Source organism: Danio aesculapii, chromosome 20 (assembly GCF_903798145.1).
Source record: "Danio aesculapii chromosome 20, fDanAes4.1, whole genome shotgun sequence".
NCBI lineage: Eukaryota > Metazoa > Chordata > Actinopteri > Cypriniformes > Danionidae > Danio > Danio aesculapii.
This window is the reverse complement of record NC_079454.1, coordinates 44,510,007-44,528,659: the sequence shown is the minus strand read 5'-3', so window position 1 is coordinate 44,528,659 and position 18,653 is coordinate 44,510,007. Positions and strand designations below refer to the sequence as shown.

General features: G+C 34.4%; 1 protein-coding gene across 6 annotated transcripts in view; it reads left to right on the top strand.

Annotated features, from left to right (window-relative positions):
- The window catches only part of mark3b (MAP/microtubule affinity-regulating kinase 3b), a 124,509-nt gene that overhangs the window by 82,696 nt on the left and 23,160 nt on the right, over nt 1-18,653 (top strand). For all 6 annotated transcript variants that reach the window (XM_056480754.1, XM_056480751.1, XM_056480752.1 and 3 more), the window contains exons 8-14: nt 1,163-1,399; nt 3,484-3,603; nt 8,176-8,275; nt 11,058-11,170; nt 12,662-12,812; nt 15,153-15,361; nt 17,152-17,255. In XM_056480754.1, coding sequence (XP_056336729.1) covers nt 1,163-1,399; nt 3,484-3,603; nt 8,176-8,275; nt 11,058-11,170; nt 12,662-12,812; nt 15,153-15,361; nt 17,152-17,255 — 1,034 coding nt within the window. The remainder of the gene's footprint in view (nt 1-1,162; nt 1,400-3,483; nt 3,604-8,175; nt 8,276-11,057; nt 11,171-12,661; nt 12,813-15,152; nt 15,362-17,151; nt 17,256-18,653) is intronic.

Here is an 18,653-nt window from a genome sequence, read left to right as displayed (position 1 = left end):
TGTATGCTGACTAAAGTCTAGTCGTCGATCCCAGTTATAAAATCAACAAATAATAACATTGACTTCTAGTTGATCATTCGAAAAAGTGACAGAAGGTCAATTTTTCCTGATGAATCATCTGTTAAACTACATCTGAATCATCACAAATATTGCAGAAGACCTATTGGAACCCGCATGAACCCAAGATTATCAGAGAAATCAGTCAAGTTTGGTGAAAGAAAAATCATAGTTTAGGGTTAAATTCAGCATGGGGTCGTGCGAGAGATCTGGATGGCAACATCAACAGCCTGAAATATCAAGACATTTGTGCTGCCTGTTATAATACATTACCACAGGAGAGGGCAAATTCTTCAGCAGGATAGCGCTCCTTCTCATACTTCAGCCTCCACATCAAAGTTCCTGAAAGCAAAGAAGGTCAAGGTGCTCCAGGATTGGCCAGCCCAATCATCAGATATGAACATTATTGAGCATGTGTGGGATAAGATGAAGGAGGGGGCATTGAAGATGAATCCAAAAAATCTTGATGAGCTCTGGGAGTCCTGCAAGAACGCTTTCTTTGCCATTCCAGATGACTTCATTAAGTTATTTGAGTCATTGTAGAGATGTATGGATGCAGTCCTCCAAGCTCATGGGAGTCATACACAATATTCATTCTTTTTCCACTGCACCAGGACTTTATATTCTATTCTGTACATTATTTCTGTTAAGTTACAAGACTTTTGTCTAAGCAAAGTCAGACCTTACTGACCTAATTAAGTAATTAAAAATCAAGGCATGATCATATTTTATTTAGGTAAAGTAAGCGCTAATCTTGAGGCCTTCGCCTTTCATATAAGCCACTTCTGATACCAAATGATTAACTAGAAGTCGAGTTATTATTTGTTGTTCCTAAAACTTGGATAGACAAACAAATAAACAACACAACCAAATTACTAAAACTGTCTTTAATATTTTATAATATAATAAAATAAAAATATCTAGACTACAACAGTTAATCAACGATACTAAATTAACAGTAGTTCTTCCTTCATTTTCATGCGATGATATTTGTATTTAAACCCCCACTGAACAAACACAACATCCACAAAAAGAAGCATTTTCCAGTTATTTCATCTGACAATCTCCCTCTTTCTTGTGCTCTCTCTCTCTCTCAATCTTGCAGGCAGAAAATTTACTTCTTGATGCGGACATGAACATTAAAATTGCAGACTTCGGTTTCAGTAATGAATTCACTATCGGGAACAAACTAGACACGTTTTGCGGCAGCCCGCCGTATGCAGCACCAGAGCTTTTCCAGGGCAAGAAGTACGATGGGCCGGAGGTGGACGTGTGGAGTCTGGGGGTCATTCTGTACACACTGGTCAGCGGATCATTGCCCTTTGATGGGCAGAATCTAAAGGTTAGTGTGTTCGGTCCTTAAAGGTCACTTGTGCCCTGCTAAACCTTCACAGAGACTCATGCAAGTGGGAAAAAGCCAGTGGATTTGATTTGTGGAGTGACTCATGAAAAATGCTGCATGAAATTAGCAGAAATAAATAATATAACAATAACAATAATAATAATAATAAATCTAGAATCATGTTGACAACATGCTAATTCAAACTAGAATCATACTAGCCACATACTAATTCATACTAGAAACATGTTAACAAGATGCTAATTCACACTGGAATCTGGAATGTTAAGAACATGCTAATCATGTTAAAAATCATGCTAACATTATTATTTATACCAGAATCATGCTGAAGACATGCTAATTCATTCTAGAAACATATTAACAACTTGCTAATTCTTGTTAAAATCATGCTAACATGCTAATTCCTACCAGAGGCATGCTTGCAACATAATAATCCATACCATAAACATGTTATCATACCATAAACCTGCTAATTCATGTTAAAAACATGCCAACAACATACTAATTCAAACCAGAAACATACTAGCAATAATGCTAATTCATACTAGAAACATGCTTGAACCAGCAAACTTCTTGCTATGAGGCAACAGTACTAACCACTGAACCACTGTGCCACCAGCTTCAAGTTTTAATTGCTAAATAATGCTAAAAAGCTAATTCTATCTATCGATTTGATTTGTGGAGTGACTCATGAAATTTCTGCATGAAATTAGCTGAAACAACAAATAATATAATAAATGTAATTATAAACATGCTAATTCATACTAGTCATGTTAACAACATGTTAATTCATAGACATGCTAATTCCTTATAAAATCATGCTAACAAAATGCTAATTCATGCTAGAGTCATGCTAGCCACATAATACATACTAGAAACATGTTAACAACATGCAAATTTATGTAGAAATCATGCTAACATGTTAATTTATACTAGAAGCATGCTAATATCTTATATGATAGTAATAATAATAATAAAAATAATAAAACTTGCTAATTCATACTAGAGTCATGCTAACACAATGCTAATTCATGTTAAATTCTTGCTAACAGCATGGTAATTCATACTATAATGATCCTAACATGTTAAATCACACTACAATCATGGAAGACACATGCAAATTCATACTAAACATGTTAACGACATACTAATTCATGCTAACAACATAGTAATTTATACTAGAAACATGTTAACATCTATCTGTAATAATATAATAATAATAAAACATGCTAATTCATGCTAGAGTCATGCTAACAACATGCTATTTAATACTAAAACATGTGAACAACATGCTATGTGTTTAAAATCATGTTAACATGCTAATACATACTATAAACATGATAGCAACATACCAATTCATACTAGAATCAAGATGTTAATTCATGCTAGAGTCATGCTAACGACATGCTAATTCATACTAGAAACATGTTAACAAGATGTAGTTTGTGTTAAATTGTGCTAACAACATGTTAATAAATACTAAAATCATGCTAGCCACATGCTAATTCAAACGAGAAACATGTGAATTCATGTTAAAATTATGCTAACAACATGCTAATTGATACTAGAAACATGCTAGCGATCTATCTATCATACTTTTAAAGGTTTTTGAAACTATTTATAACAGTTTCAAACTAAATAAACTACTTCCAACAGGCTTTCTCAAGCCACCGAAAAGTTTGTCCTCAAACATTAATATCTGGTTATATTAAAAACTTCCTTGTTGTAATGTACAGTGCAGACTGGATCCTATACGGTCAGATATTTGTCCAATTGTGGTTTATTTTTTTTATATTAGTTTAGACGACACCAAAGCACCTACATTCTTAATGCCCTGAAAGTGATTCAATTAACAGCCAGTTTTCAGTTTTGGATGAACTATCTCTGTAAGAGATGATGTTGCGAAATCATGGAATCGCAGTCAATAATAGGACGAATAATTCAGTAATGACTCTTCTTAATTCCTATAAGCCTGCGTCATGATGTTTAGTCAGAAATGTTCTTTGACTGTTGAACCTCAGATGTCATTCAATCTGTGTTTACGGTCAGTGATGTTGTGCCCACAGGAGCTTCGTGAGCGAGTGTTGAGAGGCAAATATCGGATTCCCTTCTACATGTCTACTGACTGTGAAAACCTCCTGAAACGCTTCCTGGTGCTGAACCCAGTCAAACGGGGCACGCTCGAGGTGAGAGAACATGCTGAAGCTATAAATATAAAGCATATATACAGTACACTGAAAAAAAAATATTCACTGGATTTACAAATATTTTTTATTTAGAGTAAGTCATTTTAAACTATTTATATGGGCTGAATTTAAGCAAACGAATCAAATGTAGTAATGTTAACTTAATTAGTTTGATTAAATTCAGCCCATATAAATAGTTTGCAAACACTTACCTTCAAAAAAATTTAGTAAATCCAATGAATCATTTTTTCAGTGTAGTCAACATTTATAGTAGATCAAAGCCTTTCCTAAGAGTTATAATAGTTTATTACAGTCAAAATAGATAGTTTTCATAATAGTTTGTTTGTCAGTGTGTAATTCCTGTTAACTGTTTTTTTTATGTTGTCTGTTAGACCCATGTGATATATAAACTACCTAATCTTGGCCAGGCCACTCTTGTAAAAAAGATTTTTAATCTCAATGTGTCTTTCCTGGTAAAATAAAGGTTACAATAATAATAATAATAATAATAATAATAGTTGTCCTAAAACTGTTTAACAAAATCCATTGTCATATTAGAACACTTTTGAAAATTTTTTAAATATATCTACTTCAAATGTTGAGTACTGTATATATGTGTATATATATATATGTATATATTAACGCAGATAACGGCCCACCATGAATTTATATATATATATATATATATATATATATATATACACTTGCTACTTGCTATACACTTTTATACACATATACACTTATTTAACAACACACTTTACATGCCAATTTGCACATAACAGCTGCACATATAACGTTGTATATAGTAATAAACATGTACATACACTTATCAATCTGTATATTTACACTCACTACTTACTTCTATTTTTTAAAATATATTTATTATCTGTTTTTTTGTCCTGTCTCTGTAATGCTGTTGCACTGTAGAAGCTCTGTCACGAAAACAAATTCCTAGTATGTGTGGACATACCTGGCAATAAAGCTCTTTCTGATTCTGATATGAAGAGTTCAGATGCAAAACCCTCTAAACCCATCAGACCTCTTTTCTTGTAAATGAGCATTTTCTATCAGGTTCCTATAATTAGGTAATAATTAGGTAATACCTTTTTTTTTTTTTTTTTTTTTTTTAATGTCACTTTAGACAATTCTTTGGTTTTTAACAAGGTAAATTTTCTTTTGCATCAAAACCAGCTAAATCCACATGTGCTTTTTATGCAAAAACTCTAAATCCACCTATTGGAACAAGACAGTGTAATTAGTTGAAAATCACTAAAGATGCTATTAGAAATTATTTTACCAAACAGAAAACACATACACTTACCACCTAAAATTATAATATATATAATCTCTCAAGTAACTGGCGGTTCATTTCACTGTGATAAACCAGGAAAAAAGCTAAAGTAAAATAAATGAAATCTGTAAAGTAAGTGCATTAATCAGTAACATTAAAACTGACATTAATTAAATCTTAACTATCTGTTGTCATTTCTGATATTTGATATTTAGATTTAATGTAAGTAGAGCAATGTAAACATTGTAAACTAAGCTTGGTAGATTCAAATAATGGAGTGTAAAAACATTGTGAAACATCAATATCGGTGCATTGTCCATTAATATAAAAAGCTTATCAGACCAGACGTATAGGTATTATGAAGTAATACAAATAATGTATAGTTTTATACATTATTTTATCTTTTAAAAAATAGCTTGCATTAGCTAATAAAACACAAGGTAGGCTCACTGGGCAAAAAGGGGTTGCCTCTCAGACAATTTAAGAAGCTGTCATTCATTCATTCATTCTCACCATTCTCTAGGTCTTGGTCTCTTTTTGGTCTCTTGTTTATCCTCATAGCATCCACGTGGGATAAAAGAACGGCATCTTAACTCTGTCTTTCGTGAAACGCAGTTGGCATTAAATGTATAGTAAAATGGACTCATTCAAAGTAGCGTCGCTGCGCAAAAAAACGTTATCAATACTGGTTACACTTCCGACTATACATTGTGTTTTCTTTTTCTTAAATTTCAACTGTACATATAGATAGATTGATAGATAGAAAGAAAGAAAGAAAGAAAGAAAGAAAGTTCCAGCTGCAACTCAGTACTGGGAAACATCCAAGTACACTCATCCACACTATGGCCAACTTAGTTTATTCAGTTCGCCTATAGCCCATGTCTTTGGACTGTGGGGGAAACCCACGCCAACACTGGGAGAACATGCAAACTCCACAGAAATGCCAACTCAACTGACCCAGCTGGGACTCAAACCAGCAGCCTTCTTGCTGTGAAGCGACAGTGCTAACCACTGAGCCACCGTGTCACCCCATAATTATTTGATTACCTCTAAAATGCTGTTTTAATTTTTTTCTACCAATAAAAACTCTTAACTTAGTGTTTCTGATTAATATATTTTAATTGTCCAATAACTAGAGAAATAATCATTGAATTACTTTTTTTTACAATGCTTTGTGTGACTGGGTTGCATCAATCGATTGATTGACATGTATAATTTCTATTGCTACATTAATTTGATGTTGATTTATCAAATGTGTATGTCATTCATGCATGTTGCCGCCTTCATTTATGAAAAATCACAAAGCCTTCAGTCCCATAATCCACATAAAAACACATTTAATCCTTTTTCCTCTATTCTCTCTCTCTCCATCACAAGCTTTAGCCTGTATGCACACTTTCATCCCAGCATGCTTTCTCTTTCCAATTAATATAACATGAAGCTGATTGAGAGACACACCCTGTTCTAGAGAGAGAGAGAGAGCGCGCTGCGGATGCACTTTATATTACTCATGCACATGCTGTATTATTGCGCTGTTTCAGGAAACTCCCAATGAAATGACGTCTGCGGATGAATAATGAAAGATCTGAGAGACGGCGCTGTGCGCTCGACCATGTGTTTGTCTTACTCTCTGCTGTTTATGTGCAAGAGCACTTTCTGTTTATGGTTGAAAATAAAATAGTAGTGATCCGCACTCATTTATGTATTTGTGTTTTTATTTGACATTCTTCAAGGAAATGAACCATTTAATGTTTAAATGAGTGCAGATCACCAAAAGATCTTAAAGATCAAGGCACCAGGTAAAGAATTAAGCAATCTCAAAGTGCAAACGATACTGAAAATAAAATGTTCAAATAAAATAGTGTCAAAAGGTTTATCTTAGGTCATAAAATGTGAAATGACACTGTAAAAGCAATATAAATAATGTAGATTCACATACACAAACCGCATAAAACCACACACTAGTTCAATTCACAGAACAAGACAATATCAGGAAAACACAATTATATACAATTATATATATATATATATATATATATATATATATATATATATATATATATATATATATATATATTATATTTAGATAAAATAGGTATATAAATAATGTGAAATATCACATACATACACAAATGCATACATACTAGTGCTGTCAAAAAATAATCGCTATTAATTTAATACCATCCAAAGTCAAAATTGTATTTACATAATCTTTGTATATGTGTACTATGCATATTTATAGTGTGTGTGCGTGCGTACACTTATCCGTCCGTCCTTCCCAGTGGTGATAAAGAAAGAAAGACAACATGCATTTTCTGACCTGTACTTATTAAATATATATGAAAGTATAAGTGCTCTTACTACATTGTAAATTATTAACAACTAACATAGTTGCATCTATGAAGGACAATGAGAGAGTATATATAGGGCGTAACTGTGGCGCAGTGAGTAGCACGATCGTCTCACAGCAAGAAGGTCGCTGGTTCAAGCCCTGGCTTGGTCAGTTTCATTTCTGTGTGGAGTTTGCATGTTCTCCACCTGTGGGTTTCCTCTGGGTGCTCCGGTTTCCCCCACAGTCCAAAGACATGCGCTATAGGTGAATTGAATAAACTAAATTGGCCGTAGTGTGTGAATGAGTGTGTATTAGTGTTTCCCAGTAACTCTGCGTAAAACATGTGCTGGATAAGTTGGCGGTTCATTCCACTGTGGTGACCCCTGATTAAAAAAGGGGCTAAGCTGAAAGAAAATGAATGAATATTTATTAGGGGGTATATAATCACATTGTTAAACTGAGCTACATTTTTCTGACTCATTAGATAAAGCCTATAGTTGGACTGTCAGTAGATTAAGATTTGTAATATAAATAATTGCACAATATGGCCATTCATTTATTCATCATAATAATTACAGCAGTTTTGGCTAAGAAATTACCCCCAAAGAAAAATGTAAAGTCATCATTACATTACATGCAATGATTTAAACAATAAATTAATACATTTGCACCCTCCACTGCTCATTAAATATGATAAAAATGAGGAGCTTTTTTGCTGCAGTAAAGCTTAAAAAGACTTCTGGGTGAGAGACAGGTTTGTTCCTTTCATTAAAAACGTTCACCTTTTTTTCCCATAACTTTTTCCATTGGATCATTGTTCTTTGCACCGCAGTATAATTGATTCTTCCAGCTGACCCACTTTAAAGCATGAATTTGGTTTCCTGTGTTTTCATGAATATTCATGATCTAGCAGAGTCTCTCTCTCACAGGGTATACTTGTCTGTTTCAGCAAATCATGAAGGATCGATGGATCAATGCGGGCTGTGAGGAGGACGAGCTCAAACCCTTTGTGGAGCCCGAGCTCGACATTTCCGATCAGAAGAGAATCGGTATGAAAAATAAGACACCAAGTCCGAATTTTATTTCATTTTATTTATATTTTGACCTTGGCAGTGTGTTTTTGCTACAAGATTTAACTAAAACACGTTACAAATAAGCATTTTGAATAATGGTTAATGCTTTAACATAAAAATAAAAATATATAGCTTATACTATTAGTTTGTTATATTTTTATAATTTTAATATATTTTATATTGTATAGAAATGTTCATATTAATAAAAAAGTGCATTAAAGGGTTAGTTCACCCAAAAATTTTATTTAAAAATGTGGTTTCAAACTTTTAAGTATCTTCTTTTTTTTTTCACAAAAGAAGATATTTTGAAGAATGCTGAAAACGTGTAACCATTGACTTTCTCAGTAGAAAGTACAGCTACTATAGAGGTCAACGGTTACTAGTTTACAGCATTTATTTTAAATATCGTTGTTTGGTTTAACAGAGAAAGGAAACTCATAAAGGTTTGAATCAAGTAAAGATTGATGAAACGATGATATAATTACAATTTTTGGGTGAACAATCCCTTTAAGTGATGCTAACATACAATATTTGATGAACAAAAATCTATTTATAAATATTGAGATTAATCAATGCTGTAGAAGTATTGTTAACTAAAGAATACAAGCAATGTCCTGGTTGACTTTGCCAGTTTATACTGCCTTTCTATGGAAAAGTTGTTGACGATCATATTAACTGTAGTTTCCGTAATGTTGTTTTAAATAGAAAAGCAAAACTGTTGGTTTCAAATATTATAATTTACAGTTAAAGCAGATTTTCTGTCTGAAGGAAAGTAAAAGGGTTGATGCTAACACTACATAAAGCTGATTTCTGGATTGAAGTTAGTAAACAGTTGTCTTTATTTGTCCCCGTAGGGAGATTTCATTTGCAACATACACCCATAGAGACAACTGATCATTTCACATTTGGCTTTTATATGAATCAATCATTTAAAAACCAAGTAGTACCATGATACCACTGCTCTAAATAGATATACTGTACAGTCTACTGGCTATTAACTGCTACTAAGAGAGAACGAATTAAATAACTTAATTGCTTGAGGGATACATTATCATTTTGATCTATTTCTTGCACATCTGGGAACTCAATATCGATGACTTGAAGGTAACAATTTGAAGGTGTATGATAAAGGATGCCTCTCATCATTGACAATCATGTAAGCCTTATTCAGTACTAGTTCTTTGTAAATACTCGCAATAGTTTTATTCCCAACAACTTACTGGCTGTTGTTACCACCTTCCCCAGTGACCTCTTCTGGGCCTTAGAAGCATTTCCGTACCAACAGTTCGCACAAAATGTTGCAATACTTTCAATAAAAGCACTATAAAGTGTGTTTTTTTTAAATTGCGGAATAAAATATACATCTTATCTCAGACTTTGGATGTGTACCTGAAAAGTATATTGCACATTTAAAAACCGCTTTTACACCATTTAATATTAACGGTTATTAACATCACTAAAATGCATGCAAGCGTTTATGCACATGCTGTTTTTAGCTGGTTAGTCGAAACAGAATCCAAATTTACAGATGTAATTACACCATTCCCCCATGCTCATCATTTTATTTTTATTGGTGAGGTTTTACAGAAGGGAGCTGGAGCTTTATGGTTCAAGAGAGATCCAAAGATTTAATGTGTTTTGGCTTTATTGGAGTGTGTAAAGTCCTACGAGTGGCAGAAGCCGTTATGCCCGATCACAGAGAAAGTTTGTTTCCAGGTTTTTGTTTAATGCAAGGGGCATTACGCTGGATTTTTAAGTTGAATTTTTTTTATTTCGAAAAGAGCAGCGTGGAATTTATACTTTTTTTTTTTTTTTTTAATTCAGGCGCTACTTACATTTTTTTTTTAAAAGGTCATCTTTCTCACTGCTAAAAATGCATTATGTTTGATGGGCACATTGTTCCAGCATGCTTCCCTCAATGTGCTGCTGGCTGTAGCTCTGAGCAGAGTGCAGGGGTCGATGAGGACTGAGGTCAGATGGGCCTGTATTTTCCACTGCTGCTGGAGGCCCGTCTGCCTTTCACACTCTACATTGATCCCTGAGCCCAGCTCTGTGCGCTGAACAGCATTTACTGTGAGTGCAGGATGCTTCGATTGAGCCGAGGCCGTCACATTTAGTCTTGCACGTGAGACTGTGACGACATTGACATTGATCGAGTGTCACTTAATGCTTTTTTTTTCCAGAAGTGAAGCTAAAATGGTTTGAGAAATTAGCTATATTAGCTTGGCAGTTATGGGGTTATCACAATAAAACACAATACTTATCACAAATTATCAGTTACTGTTACTTGGACTATGATAAATTGGTAAATATCCATAACACACTGTGATATAGCCTGCTGTTCTCTGTGCCTTAACATGTACTAGCAATGAACAATATTTCCATTAACTAACATTAACTAAAATGTTGGTAAAGATTTTGTTGGTAAATACATTGGTAAACACTTTAGTTTAGGTCACAATTCAGGGTATTAACTAACACTACTAGCTCAATAAACTACGAATTATCTGCTCATTAACAGGTAGTAGTTGGGTTTAGGATTTGGGTAGGATTAGTGATCATGCTTTATAACTACTGATGGACAGTTAATAACTTGATAAATGGCAGGTAATAGGCCAGTAGTTAATTGCATTAATTGTGAGCTAAACTAAAGTGTTACCAATAACTCTTTGTAAAACTTGTGGTGACAAGACTTTTTTTTTCTAGCAGTTATTTACAGTATATTGAGTTGTCTGATAATCTGTGTTATTTGTTGCAGATATTATGGTGGGAATGGGTTACTCGCGAGAGGAGATCCATGAATCTCTAACCAGGATGAAGTACGATGAAATCACAGCAACGTACCTGCTGTTAGGCAGAAAGTCCACTGAGGTGAGAGATTTGAAAAGATGTTACAGCTGTTTGGTTGTACTGTGCAGTTGACGGCTAAAGACTTTATTGTTTACAGTTGCACTCAGACAAATTTTTGACAAATTTTGATGTCAAAAATTTGACTTTGCAGTTTAACAAAGTGACATTTTGGACATTTGTATTAGTTATTATTATTATGTATACTTTTTACCAATATTTTTTTATAGAAACAAATCTGTACCAAAACAGTGATAGTAATTTATGCATAATACATCTATATGTCATCACTAAAACTCCCGATACAAGTCACTTTGTTTAACTTTTCAACATTTAGGGCTCTATTTTAACGATCTATGCGCAAAGTCTAAACCGCATGGTGCAAAAGCATTAAGGGCGTCTTCAAGTCCACTTTTGCTATTTTAAGGACGGAAAAATATGGTTTGTGCCGCGGCACATGGTCTAACAGGGTTGAGCTTATTCCCTTAATGGGTTATGGGTGTGTTTTGAGCATAACGTGCATTAAACCAATCAGAGTCTCATCTCCCATTCCCTTTAAGAAACAGTTGTGTCGCGCAATTGCATATTTGCTATTTACATGACGGACTTTGTTGTAACGTTTCACTAGAGAGAACAGTTTAACAGGCCATCTGCAGTGCGAGGATAAAGAATGAGCCTCCTCCATTCAGCCTCTTTACTTTCTCTTTACTTTACTTTTACTCTTCACTCCTTTACTTTGGTGGATAAGGAAACAGTGTTGTTCGCACTCCACTGAAGACATCCATTAGCCTATATATTTAATTTCGTTTAAGCGCAAAGATTTGTTTTAAAACTATTTCTAAATTCAGTTATAATTTCCAGCAAATTAATAAATGAACAATAATAATGAAGTGTGGTCAAAAAACTGTTATAGTTATATCCAAGTTATATCCAAACACTCGTGCTATTATGCCTCAAATGGTCCAAAACCTGACAGATGGACAAATCTAAACTTGTTTTTATTGAAACAAATATAAATATGCATATAATAAATAATACTAGTAATAATAACATTATACAAATGCAAATTGCCATGAATAAACTGAAAAAAGTTTAACACGCCTCCTTTCTAGACTGGAACTCCCATGAGTCCACAAAGTGGTGCAAATGGATTTGCCATTTAAAACAACGTGGCGCAAAACGGGAAAAATAGGGTTGCGCTGGTCTGAAAATAGCAACAAAACGCACCAAACACGTCTTGCGCCTTTTTGTGCCAGTTGTATGATAGGACCCTAAAATTGTTAGAGCAGAGGTTTTTTTATTGAGTTAAATAAATAAACTAACAAACCGAAAATGTGATGAATCACCAATGAGTGTAATAGACTTAATAATTATTCTCATCCAGCAGAACTGTTACATTTTTACACTCCTTTTCCTCCTTTTTCCTCCGCACAAATTTAGCATTTGACAGACATCATGCAGACATACAGAGTGTCTGATTTTAGCAGAAATAATTATGGTTGTGTGTGATTGCAGTTGGAAGTGAGTGATTCGAGCTCCAGCAGTAACCTCTCTTTGGCGAAGGCCAGACCCAACAGTGAACACAACAACGGCCAGTCACCGTCTCACCTCAAAGTCCAGAAGAACGCCTCAACCAACCAGAAACAGCGGCGCTACAGTGACCAAGGTGAATACACTCTGCACTTTTCACTTATTGATATTTGTAGAGCAGCTTCAGAGATAAAGTCATTAGAATTGATAGTAGATGACTATTGAATAGGGGTCTGATGTTTCTTGCGTAATCTCTGCCTATAGTTAAACTATAGTTGCTGTGTTTGGATGTCGATGTAGGTTGTGAGGTGAAAAAGGTGTATTATGCATATCAAATTGGAGTCCTGGTTCATGGATTATTTTTAAAATGTTATTTATAATTTTTTTTTTTTTAAATCTTCAACTTCGCTTACTCTCTATATACTGTCATATCCCAATAAAGGTGAAAAGCCAAAAATACATCTTAAAAGAATCATGTTTTATGCTCAAAGACAGATGAAAAAAGTTTTACTTTATAAAATGCAAGTTGATTCCAGGGTAGCACAGTGGCTCAGTGGTTAGCACTGTCGCCTCACAGCAAGATGGTCGCCGACTTGTGTCCTAGCTGGGCCAGTTGGCATTTCTGTGTGAAGTTTGCATGTTCTTCTCGTGTTCATGTGGGTTTCCTTCGGGGAGCTTCGGTTTCCCCCACAATCCAAAGACATGTGCTATAGATGAATTGAATAAGCTAAACTGGCCGTAGTGTATGTGTGTGAATGTGAGAGTGTATGGGTGTTTCCTAGTACTGGGCTGTGGCTGAAAGGGCATCCGCTGTGTAAAACATATGCTGGGTAAGTTGGCGGTTCATTCTGCTGTGGCGACCCCTGATGAATAAAGGAATTAAACCAAAGGAAAATCAATGAAGGAATTAAGTTGATTCCAAAATGCACTCAGATTTTTTGGATTTTTCATTTTTGGGTGAACTATCCCTTTAAAAATGATTGAACTAAACTGAATCAACAGTTGAACTGAATTCTGCTGAATAACGACACTATTGTCCTTTTAGAACTGAGATTACTTCATTTCATAATTGATTAACTTTGCAGAGTAATTAAACTCAGTTAAAGTGAAGCAACATTAAATTGAAAAAAAAAAACTGAATAAAGACACTGCTGTCTTTTAAGACAAATACCGGTTCCATATCCGATGACGTCTGGGTTTCACTCATATTTGTGACAATAATGAAATCTTTAAAGAGCTCCAGCAGGTAGTTAAAACGGTAATTACTTACTCCCAGGGCCATTTATATATCGAAGTTGATATTTAGCCACACCATATTGGTGTTTTGTAACATCTCATTTTTATGAGCGCTCATCCTCCAACCTGGAAGCCTTAAAATGTTAATGAAATAAAATAATAATAAAATAAAATAGTAAGTTATTATAATAAAAATAGACTGAAATCTGTTGGAGTAGTGTTGGAATTTCTAAAATTGATTTAACAACATACAAATCTAATATTGATTTTTGATACCATTTTTTGATACCATAGGGGGAAATATTGCCACAACATTACAGAGATAATATTTCAACTGTATCTAAGAAAGAATATATTACGCATTTCAAGCCAAGTCAATCTAATATATACAATCATGAATGCAACAAAGCAAAATACAAATAATGGGGTTTTATTTTTATATGAACAGTGTAACTTGAGTCCCAAGCCCTGCTTTGGTATTTTACTGTTTATTACTATGACACGGCTGCACGGTGGCACAGTGAGTAGCACGTTCGCCTCACAGCAAGAAGGTCGCTGGTTCGAGCCTGGGCTGGGTCAGTTGGCGTTTCTGTGTGGAGTTTGCATGTTCTCCCTGTGTTAGCATGGGTTTCCTCCGGGTGCTCCGGTTTCCCCCACAAGTCCAAAGACATGTGGTACAGGTGAAGTGGGTAGGCTAAATTACCCGTAGTGTCTGTGTGTGCGTGAATGAGTGTGTATGGATGTTTCCCAGTAATGGGTTGCAGCTGAAAGGGCATCCACTGCATAAAAACATATTCTGGATAAGTTGGCGGTTCATTCCGCTGTGGCGACCCCAGATTAATAAGGGAACTAAGCCGAAAATGAATGAATGAATTACTATGACACTAAAACAATTGAAACCATCAGTGTTGCACACCTGTCAACCCTACTATTTCTGCTGGGATTCTCCCATATTTAACCATTTTATCTCACTATTATCCTGTTTAAGTGTTTTCCCATATCTGGCTTTATTTCGAATTGAAAGCACATTAAAATTAATATAAAAATGGCCGCATTCACTTCCTTTCAATTAACGCTATGTGTCGATCATCACTCTTCCTATGCAAGCTCTGAATCCTGTATTTTTACAACTCAATGTTGACAGGTATGCACTATTGTATAAAGTGCTATAATAATAAAGGTGACTTGACCTAGGGTTTATTTTTATGTCCTTTTAATTTATATTCCTCTCCATCCACAGCTGGTCCCACCATTCCCTCGGTGGGTTACCCTAAGAGAAGTCAGACCACTTCAGCAGAAAGTGAGCATAAAGAGGAGGGCAGTGCTCAGGCACGCAAGTCCAGCTCTGGCAGCCGTGGGATGGCTCCAGCGAGCCCCATGCTGGGCAACGCCAACAACCCCAACAAGGCCGACATTCCTGACCGCAAAAAAAGCGCCGGTGCCCCTGGGGTAAGTTACTGCCACCCCACAGCGAGGTTGGAGCAATGGGGGTTTCTAATTAAACTTACTTTATTTACTCGTCATTTATTCAAACTCAAAGTACTGTATATAATGTTCATAGTTTGTAAATAATGTTCATAGTACTGTACATCCATCTGTAAATATTACCCATAGTTTTTCTGTAATTGTACTTTATAACTTATACAGGTACCTACAGTTGAAGTCAGAATTATTAGCCCCCTGAATTATTAGCCCCCCTGTTTATTTTAATTTTTTTCCCAATTTCTGTTTAATGGAAAAGATTTTTTTCAACACATTTCTAAAGATAATAGTTTTGATTACTCATTTCTAATAACTGATTTATTTTATCTTTGTCATGATGACAGTAAATAATATTTGACTAGATATTATTCAAGACGCTTCTATACAGCTTAAAGTGACATTTAAAGGCTTAACTAGGTTAAGTAGGTTAACTAGACAGGTTAGGGTAATTAGGCAAGTTATTGTATAATGATGGTTTGTTCTGTAGACTATCCAAAAAATATATAGCTTAAAGGGGCTAATAATATTGACCTTAAAATGTTTTTTGTGAAATTTAAATCTGCTTTTATTCTGGCCGAAATAAAACAAATAAGACTTTCTCCAGAAGAAAAAATATTATCAGACATACTGTGAAAATTTCCTTGCTCTGTTAAACATAATTTGGGAAACATTTAAAAAGGAATAAAAAATTAAAAGGGGGGCTAATACTACTGATTCAACTGTATATCCTGCGCTTGCTGCTATTGCACTCCTGGTTAGACCTAAACTACATTTCGTTGCCTTGTACTTGTACATGTGTAATGACAATAACGTTGAATCTAATCTAATCTAATTTATTCAGTTGTTTTTCAATTCAATTCAAGTTTACTTGTATAGCGTTTTTCACAATAAGTATCATTCCAAAGCAGCTTTAAAAAAAGTGCATACCATTACATTATAGTCAAAATCAGAAAAGTTGAGGAGTTGTGTAAAGGGTTGGCATTAGCTATATAAACGTAGTTAACCTGCAGTTATTTAGTGTCTTTCCAAAAGAAATTATATTTACATGTAGTAATAATAATAAATATAATAATACATGTTCAACAGAGTTGTTTGTTGTCCTTGAAGATCTCGGATGGATGACATCATCTCTTCAAGTCCTCGTAGGGTATTTGCCAGGAAAGTAGCCTAAGATCCTTACACCGCATTAAATAAAAAGGTTTTAAACCTTTGTGAGTTTCTTCTTCTAAACCAACTTTTCAGTCAAACCATGAAAAAATTCCAAACGTTCAATAAAATAAAATAGGTACAGCATGAAATTAAATCAGAAAAACATAAAATTACTTAAAATAGTTTGGAAGACAATGGCCATGAGGAAAATAAACTTTATTTCATTTGAAATAAACTAAAAATAAAGAAAAGCTGTTCTTATTTAAGATTTATATTATTTATTTCAGATTCTTTTTAGCTCAACATTTTTCATGTTTAGTTACTTTTACTTGATTTACCAAAATGACTAAAACAAAAATAAAGATTAATTAAAATCCATGAAAAAGAATAAAAAGGACAATATAATACTGATAAACAAAAATAAATCAATGTCTAAATCAAAATAGTTGCTATCCAGTAATTACAATAGCATTGTGCTTTGCTCATTTTGATTTCAGTCTTTAAAAAGTTCAAACAGGTTGGTTTTGATGCTCTTGAACACCCATTTAAAGATTTCCATGCTATTTTCATCGTATGATTAATTAAGACACTACATTATGTTTCTACAGAACAATTCAGTGTCCAGTGGTATGACCAGGAGAAACACGTATGTTTGTAGTGAGAGAAACGCAACCGACCGGCACTCCGTCATCCAGAATGGCAAAGAGAACAGGTGAGTCCTCTCACTTCAGGCCAAAAGCTGTAAATCTGCCTTTTACTTTTAAACATCAACACTGATTTACAGGGAAAAATTCTCACTTGATAAAACGTTCACTCAGATGTTTGTGGAGCTTTGTTGCTATAAATCAAGTGACCCAAATTAAACCCAAAATGTGAGACCCCCCTTTTATGTTTACACCTGCTGTTACAATGCATATTTGTTGAACGAGTAACAAGTGTATGACGCTAAATAAATATAGATGTAAACGAGATCAAACATACTTTTGACCACTTTGGAGGTTGTCAAAAACAACACTATAAAACTACCGCAGTGTGAAACGTTACAGGATGTGCTGTTGAAACGCACTAGGATTTTAGGCTAGATGGCATTTAAACTTCATCTATAATCATATTTTGTATTTAAATGCAAATAATGTAAAAATGTACAGTTGAAGTCTGAATTATTAGCCTATTAGCCCCTCTATATATTTTTCAGCAATTTCTGTAAAACAGAAAGATCTTTTCAACACATTTATAAGCATAATAGTTTTAATAACTACTTTTCCATGATGACAGTACATAATATTTGACTAGATATTTTTCAAGATACTAGTATTCAGCTTAAAGTGACATTTATTAAGGGTTATTAGGTTAATTAGGCAAGTTAGAGTAATTAGGCAAGTCATTGTATAACCAAAGTCCCTTTAAGACAAGTCATCTTTGAAACGCCTCTCGGGCATTCTGTCTGAATGGGGAATCATCAAATTCTCCAAAACTGTTTGCCAAGCCTAAGATTACATTACATATTTGGAATTACCAATAAAATTAAACAACAAACGTCTCAGAGGTTTTGTTTCTAATAGTTTGAATCAAACAAAATTGGTATTTTTTCAGCGGCTGAGCACTCCAAAAGAACAAGATCACGACACCAACCTCACTTAAGGCCGTTCTACACATACGACAATGCTTCGTCAGATCACACTGCTCTTCTGAAGTAATCCACAACTTGGTCTTGATGGAGAATCTCCATCCTTGTGAGGGTTTAAGTAGTTGCAGTCATGTCATGTGCGTTTGACAGGACTGACTGTTTCTCGCGTTAGTTTTATACAGATTACAAAACCAAAGAACTTGTTTTCAGGTGTAGTGGGTTCATTTAAAAGTACAGATATCAAGCTTTATTTGGGTATATGTCTTAAGTCTATGAAGCAAGTATTCGTTGAGATTCCAGTGTGTTTGTTGACCACATAAACTTTTATAAAAGCACACGTCTGGTCCAAGCTTCCTCCTGGAAAAAAGGTCAGTCTATAGCAATTTTCTCCTGTACTAGTAGGCAGGTTTTCATTCTCCATATCGACTGTTACATTTTTCCTCATTCAGAACTGTACGAGAGACATGTCTTGTGAATTCTAGA